Source organism: Myiozetetes cayanensis, unplaced genomic scaffold (assembly GCF_022539395.1).
Source record: "Myiozetetes cayanensis isolate MyiCay16 unplaced genomic scaffold, myiCay2020 scf20-37, whole genome shotgun sequence".
NCBI lineage: Eukaryota > Metazoa > Chordata > Aves > Passeriformes > Tyrannidae > Myiozetetes > Myiozetetes cayanensis.
Window position 1 is genome coordinate 11,187,084 of NW_026087412.1, and position 7,653 is coordinate 11,194,736.

The 7,653-nt window shown below is 44.6% G+C and overlaps 1 protein-coding gene across 1 annotated transcript; it reads right to left on the minus strand.

The window, feature by feature from the left end:
• Positions 1-4,257: 4,257 nt before the first annotated feature.
• LITAFD (LITAF domain containing) lies at positions 4,258-7,052 on the minus strand. The gene is made up of 4 exons (XM_050317851.1): positions 6,947-7,052; positions 5,864-5,929; positions 4,726-4,885; positions 4,258-4,366 (listed from the first exon to the last, which is right to left on the minus strand). Exons 1-4 carry the CDS (start codon positions 7,050-7,052, stop codon positions 4,258-4,260), a joined length of 441 nt encoding a protein of 146 aa, XP_050173808.1.
• Between the last annotated feature and the right edge of the window lie 601 nt (positions 7,053-7,653).

Here is a 7,653-nt window from a genome sequence, read left to right on the forward strand (position 1 = left end):
ATTATAAATGGTGTAAAGTGAAATCTGGAGTCTCTAAAGGTAAGGTCTCTTCATAGAGTAATAGGTTCCCTCCGTAATGTGTTCCCTGTATTCATAACCAAAACAGAAAGTGCAAGTTTTAGCTACGTTTGGTTTTCTTTTTAGTTTGTATCTTGCAGTGCTTTTAACTGTTTCTTATTTCCAGTCAAAGCAAACTAGTTGTTTACTTTTTTTTGTTTCTGAGTGTGTAGGTTAGCCATAGAGGGAAGTGCTTGACTGGCATGCCTTAAGTGGAGAAAGTTTTCCTTTGGTTTGTATTTCCATCAAGCTGGTGAGAATTACACCGTCCAAGTGGTGGTTTTGCTGGTACTTGGATTGTCTCTACAGGCTTTCAGTATATGTCAGGATTTGTTTTCAGACTATTTCTGTGAAATCAGAGGCTCTGGTCAGCAGTAGTAAGCCCTAATTATATTTTGTGAATTTAGTGTTATGGTAGACTGATATAAAATTGAGCTTGTATACGAATGTCACTACGTTTTCACATTAATTTATGGGATGTTGGCAGCTTTTAGGGAATATCTTAAGAAATCACAATCCTTCCTATTTCAGAAGAAAATGCCACTAACAAAGTAGATTTTGGGTGCCTTTTGGTTTCTAGAGGACTAGATTTTATGTGCTGCAGTATTTGTGCTATTCCCACACTAGTTTGAAGAAGTCGATACTTTGAGGCATTCCATATGCAGTTTTCAGTAACTGAAGGATTTTATGGGAAAAAAAATGTTTTTGGAGCACAAATAAAGTTGTTATTCAAATGTGGAAACACACCTATGAAGAGAAGAGGAAGACAGGAGGTTTTCTCAGGTGCAGTATGTTTGTTTAGTTCATTCTACAAAATTTACAAAAACGCAGTCTTCAAAATTGCCATGCTTTTCATTTCCTTATTCAGATTTTGGAACTATTTGGATAATAGACAGTGAATGCATTAAATTAAGCTAATGGTAATATAAATGTTAAGCAATAAGGATGTAATTTCATGGTACAAAGCATCAGAGCAAGGCGATGTTAACGGCCCATCTGAATCCTCCCTGCGCCAATAGCGAGCGTTGTTCCTGTAGATTTACATAGTGCCTTTTATCCTAAAGGAGTCCAAAGCATTCTGTGAAATCTGAGCAAATCACACCAGTGACATAGTTGCTGACTAGAGAGTGACAGCCAGCTCAAGCACCCTTTGTACGACAAGGGACAAGTCAGTGCTGCCGCAGGACGCGTCGGAGGGCCCGGCCGATGAGCAGAGCGCGAGTGCCTCCCGCATACTGGATCTACCTCAGCTGCTGCCCCTCCGGAGCTGACGTGCCAGCATCCCGCCCCAGCGTCCCGCCCGGCATCCACCGGAGCTCGGAGCAGCCCGAGGCGCCGTGCTGGCTGCGGGCGGCCGTGCCCAGAGCTAAGCTACGCCGTGGTTTTGCTATTTAATATCCTCTGTGAGAAATCGTTTTCTGTAGGAACCTGTACATATTGTAAATAAAATAGCCCGGGGTAAACACTGCGTTGGTGTCTCGTGCCTTCATTTTGGAAGAGGGTTGGGAGTGGTAGTGGATGGGTCGCTCGGAAGTCAGGGTGATTTTTGGTTAGATCAGATAGATAAATTATACCAAAACTCAGACTAATTGAGTGTCAGGAATGACAGACTGCAGGAAGAGCTGGCCAGAAGGTACATGCTGGCTTGCACATCAGTTTCCAAGTTTTGAACCCTTGTTTCTTCTCAAAGGAACGAAAACATTTGGATTTTGAGATAGAGATTGTTGATGTTTGGTGTGTGAGCAGTGAGATGTCATTTACTGTTGGCTTTTAAACCTGCCTGGTTTTTAGGGTCAGAAAAGGGGGAAGTGTTCACATGTGATATGTCCAAATCTGGCTTCAAATCTGTGTTCAACGTAATTCTATCCCAGGTAATGTTGAAGTTTGCTGTGTACCAAGCACAGCAGCAAATTAAATTTGCTAACCTTCAGGCTGTGGCTGGAAGCCTTTATTTTTTATTAAATAGTTGTGTAAACTATTGTACCTGTAAAAAGTCATGTAAAGTGTCCTAACTGCTGTTAAATATCTCCTACACGTCTTAAATCATATATATATAATTTCTTTGTATATTCATGTGGGTGTGGGTTTTGCATCCTTCCTGGTAAATGTTACCGACTTGATGTGTTATTTACCACTACTTAACAGCAAAGCTTGCTGTTCGCAGCCAGATTTTAAAATGGAGAAGAATCCTAACATCTAAAAAAAAGTGTGAAATGGTACAAAACCTCTTGGGCTGACATCTGCATGGCTGCCTGTGGGGGTGATGGTTGTGCTAGTATTTTCCATCAGGTCAGAGTGTAGGTTGGGTGACCAGAGGAGGGGGAGCTACTGACCCTTGGTATGGAATGAAGGCCAGGGCTCTGGGAATTGCCTGGGTTGAGGAGGCTGGGGAGTGCTGGATCTGGGTGTCATGTAGGACAGGGAAAGTAGTTGTTTAACAGTTTTTACTAACATTGATACAAGTGTGGTTTTTTCACGTCTCACAGTGTTAAGACTGGAGTTCTGTACTTGTTGGAGCAAAAAACAGTCACATACCCCCCAAGTTTAGTTAAAATGTGGGACCAGCTCAGTAGGGGCAGTTTGTCCATTCTGAGATGTGGGACCAGGCAGTTTGCAATGCAGATGGTGCTGGGTGGTTTAGGATGACGGGGCTGGTAGGCAGTGCCATTCCAGGAGTTCATTTCTATGGCCACCTTCACACCCACAGCATCCAACACCTGGTACCTGCCCTGTTCAGACCTGCCCTCACTGTGCAGTAATGCCAGGTGATGGAGGAGAGGAGGCAGTGGTACCCCTGTCCCAGTGCCACTGTCTCTGTCCTTGCCCCTGACTCCTCCTGGTGTCCCTGTCTGTCCCCTGTTCCTGCCCAGTGTCTCCTGTCCCTCCCCACTGTCCCTGTCCCTGCCTGATGTCCCTGACCCTCCCTGTTGCCACCTGTCTGGTGTTCCCTGACCCTGCCTGGTATCCCCTGCCTCTGCCCCAGTCCCTGACCTTTCCCAGTATCCCCTGACCCTGTCCAGTGTCCCTGACCCTGCCTGGTGTCCCCTGTCCCCACCCACACCTGGGACCGCTGCCCTTGCTGGCCAGGGCTTGGTGTCGGGGGTGCCTCAGCCCCCCGTGCTGAGGGGCCGGTGATCCCGAACAGCTGCTGAGGGACCTGCTGGTTTGTGGCTGAAACTGACCAAACAGCCAAACCACGGCGTTTCTTCTCTTCTTCTGTTTGTTTTTCCAGCCAGCAATAAGTAGCAGCAGCTGCTGCTGCTGTCAGTGTTGAGCAGGGTCTGGACATCTCCTGCGTGTGTAATTGGAGATATTTGATTTCACAAGATAAGTGGCTTTGGATGAGAACTGTAAAAGTTCTCTGTAAAGTCTAAAGCCTATTAAGTCCTGGTTTGGGAGATGATGCACTGCAGTGGGAACGCAGAGAGGTAGAATGAGGGCCTTGTATTGTTGTCGTGGTGATTCTTTTCAAGCTGTGCTTGCTGATTTTTGTTCTTTATGTGTTTGCCTTTTGTATCTCGATTTGTTAATGTAAAAGGGGTGTCCCAGTGTGACCTGCATCCCCGCTCGGGGTGCAGCGGGTCATGGAAGCAATGCAGACAGGAGATGTTTTGCCAGCATTGTTAACAATAACACGTTTATTTTCTTACCTCATCTATAACAGAGTAAAGACAGTCTCATAATTTAGCATTTTGTTAATAAATAATCAGCTACACTGTACCACCCACAGCCCTGCAGGGGTAGGTCCCGTGCAAAGAAGAGCAGAGAGAAATGAAATCCCGAGCGGTCAGTTCCAGGTGCACAGAAGGTAAGTGCTTCTCTAAAAGGTGCATGTCCAAACCTCTCGGGTACTGGTGGGTTGGAAGGTCCAGAGGAGTCTGTGTCCAGCTGGGTGGGAGATTTGAGAGGAGGAGCAGTAGTGCTGAAGTACTCACTAACTGGTAACTTCACAGCTCAGGGCAGCAAATCAAATAGAGCATAAGTTCAAGTGACACTGTAAATTAGTCTTCAAGGCTGTTTGTTTTAAAGTCAGTCCAACCATGTGATGGTAAACTGGAGTTTACCAGGTGGATTCACCATCAGGGGAGCTGCAGAACCTAAGCATTCCCCTGTACATTTTCTAGCAGTAGTTTTATGAGTAGAATCTTATACCATTAGGAAATGGACACTTTACGTCATCTGGTTGCATCAACTTTTTTTCTATAGTCTTTTGTATCTATAAATGTGAAATTGGCAGTATGGGCAGTAATGGTCTGCGTCCTTGAAGAGCTTCACAAAGAAAGGGACGAAGCAGCATCCAAAACAGCACCTACAGCCAAAGGGGAGATGGACAGAGATGATTCACTGGCTTTTCTTCTGCTGGCCACAGCTGTGCTTTTTCTCTGCCTTATTCTGTCTGTCTTTTCACTGCACAAATCCACTTCTCTTCCAAGTCTATTAATGTTTAAAGTATCTTCAAAAAAATTAATCTTCTTCGCCGCTGACATCTTTTGCATTAATCTGATTCTGACCCTGATTCTGTATTGCAATAGGGAAGTATGCAACGTTGTAATAATTTTTGCTTTTCTTTTGCTGTCTATATAAGCACTAGCTAGAACTTTTATTTTTAATTACTCTTTTTTTAGCCTTCTGCTACTCCAAATCTGCAAAATGTACATGAAAGCTTACCCAACCATGCACAGGCTGGTGCACAGGAGGTAGGACAGCTTGCCCAGTCTGTAGGTGACCTGGGTGGTGATGTGCTGGCGGCAGGAAGGACATATTGTGGATGTTGGTTTGCTTGAGAAGATCCCTGCTACGATGATCGGGGGCTGAGACACCAAGTAAACTTGAGTTCGAGAGGAAATGGGAAGCAGCAAAATTAGAAGCACAAGAAATACTTTCCAAGATACAGAATCTCAGTTGGAGAATGTGGGTTCTTAACATGGGTTAATGCAGCACCCACATTACTGTTAATTTCAGGTATATTCATAAGAACCACTGCACTGCTTGTTCTCTGTACCCCAGTGTGTGGCTTCTAAAAGCAGCCATAATTTACTTGGATAAAGACATATCCAGGGAATGGCCTATGGATAATTCCCACAGTCAGGCAGTCTCCACCCTCACCCACTGGCAGATGTATTCTGACACTGAGAGTTTATCTTCTGATACTTAAAATAATATGAAAATGCATGTTTTCTCTGAAGAAGAGATTTGAAGGATATAGAGGAACTTTATAGATCAACTTTCAGTAATTATAAGAAATTCATCAAAGCAGCTTCTAACATACAAATGCCATCAGTCAGGTGCTGGTGCCATCCCCAATTGGTAAAGTCTCCAGCTCGTGTTTTCTCAGTTTGAACTTGACTGTCAGACTCCCTGAAGGGCATGGCACTTGTAGGTACACGGAGGATATTTTTTCAGAAATGTTTTCAGTCAAAAAGTACCATTTTAATGATCCTAAACAAGTTTAGGGTACAACTTCACACTGTAGCCTGAGGCAAAACTTGAGGAGTGGGAAGGTATCATCTGTTGGATAGATAGGATATAGCATGTCTGAGTTTAATTGCCTTCTGATCTGAGGGATTTTTCAAAATGTATTATGTCCTCTTTCCTCCTGTGTGAGATGTTACTGACTATTCTTTGAAGCCTTTCCTAAGTACCTCCTTTGAGCTTCTCCACTTCCATAAAGGTGAGTAGAGCAGGAACATTGGACTTAAAATTATTTATTCTGAAAGTCCTGTTGACTTTAAAACTGGAACTGTTTCCCTTTTGTTAGCATGGAGAACCACAGGCATTGTCAGAAACACGGTCCCCTGGCACTTACCTGGCTGCTCAATGGTGGTTGTTTCTCGGTAGGAGTAAGGTGGGGGAGAAGGATACTCATAACCCCCTGTGCAAAGAAAAGCAGGGAAATATGTGAAAGTGCAAACAGCTTCTGGCTGCATCTGTTCCAGGGTAACACTGGAATGATACTCGGTCTGAATTTAGGGACTCCAATGATGAAGTGAGACTTTTTCTCCCCAACTTCTTCTAATCTCTTCTGAGTTTAGCAAGAGGCCAGAGAGGTCTTTGAAGTAAAAAATATTTACAGAGAGAGCTGGTCAGAGTAAAATTCTCTGAAAATTAGACCACTTTAGAGGCCCAGTACTGACATATCGAGCCTTATTAGTCACCCCCTGACCTCCCACTCTTTTTTTTCTCCAGTCCTGTCCGGTAAATGGCAATTCCCTCAACAGCAGGAAGGTAACAGAGGTACAGTCAGTGATACATCTGTGTGTCTTTCAATGAGGCAGAAGACAAAGGAGCATTGTGAGATACTTGTGTAGGTGTGAAAGCGCTGCCTGGTTTCAGAGAGAAAAGACAACCCAGCAGAGCAGCAACTGTCGGCACCCACTCGCAGTCTTTGAGCTCAATTGTCAGCACTTCAGTCATGGGGAGGGGTTGTTCGCCCCTGCAGAGCCTGGTGCAGAACTGACTCAACCAGAGGGAGCAGCTCTGGTCAGCAGGAGTGCTTGGGAAGAGGCCAGTCCTCTGGAAAACTAGGTGACAATTTACGTAAGACACAGCCCATCCACGTCCAGAGATGGTTCAGAGGGTGAAGTTATTGTAGAAGACACAACTGCAATTCCTTTTCCAGTAGGGCAGGTGTTGTTTGAAAAACTATTAACTAAATGGACAAAAATATTTGTTGCCATTTTAAATGATGCTTCTATTAGGAGATCCCACCAGCTTGCCTACCCCACCCCTGGGGTTTATATTCTGGCACAGAAGCTTTCTAAACCCATCGTGTCCTGGCACGGCTGGGTCCTGTATGATCCAACTCCGGTGAGCACTGGAAACCAACCATCAGTTTGCCACACAACCCCCATCAGATGCTCTTTCCAACCCCCTGGTGAAGCCTCCTTACCCTCCTGGCTGCTGAACTCTGGTGCAGAGGGTTCTTGCCTGTAGAATTCCTGGTGAGGTTCATACATAATCATAGGAATTTCCACACGTCCCTTCTCACTAGACATGTCTGCAGTTCACCTGCCAAAAGTAGCGTGAAATAAAATCGACAGTGAGTGACTCTCAGTGCCCTGTGTTTGCCAACGCCTGCCTCTGTAGTTCCTAGTTCTCACACTCAGGTTTTACTTGGAGGCAAATTAGCAGTTCTCATATTCTGGCTTTTTTGTAGGCTGACATGCAGTCAGTTCCTGTACACTTCACGACAAGGAAGATGGAAAAGAAGAGGAGAAAATACCACATCTTTACATATTTCTTTGTGCTGGAAAGCCAGAAATGTTCCCCCAGAAAACTCACTATTCACAATGTGTAAACTTGTGACTGAAAGTGTTATCTTTGCAGAAAAGTTAACCTCTTTTTTTTTTTTTCCCCCCTGTGGATTATCAAAATAATCAAGGAGGGGAAGAGCACACTTAGGAGCACCTGTGAAAAACCTCCACGTGTCATTAAGTCAGTGCAATCAGTGGCAATTCAGATCAGTTGCTCTTTGGGTTATTGTGCAACCTTATCGCCATTGTTATCGTGCCCAGTTTTGTTCTGTGAAACTATTGTCTCATCGGTAGGTGCCAGGCTTTTGTTGGGAAATGGCATTGTTACCTATGACTGCGCTGC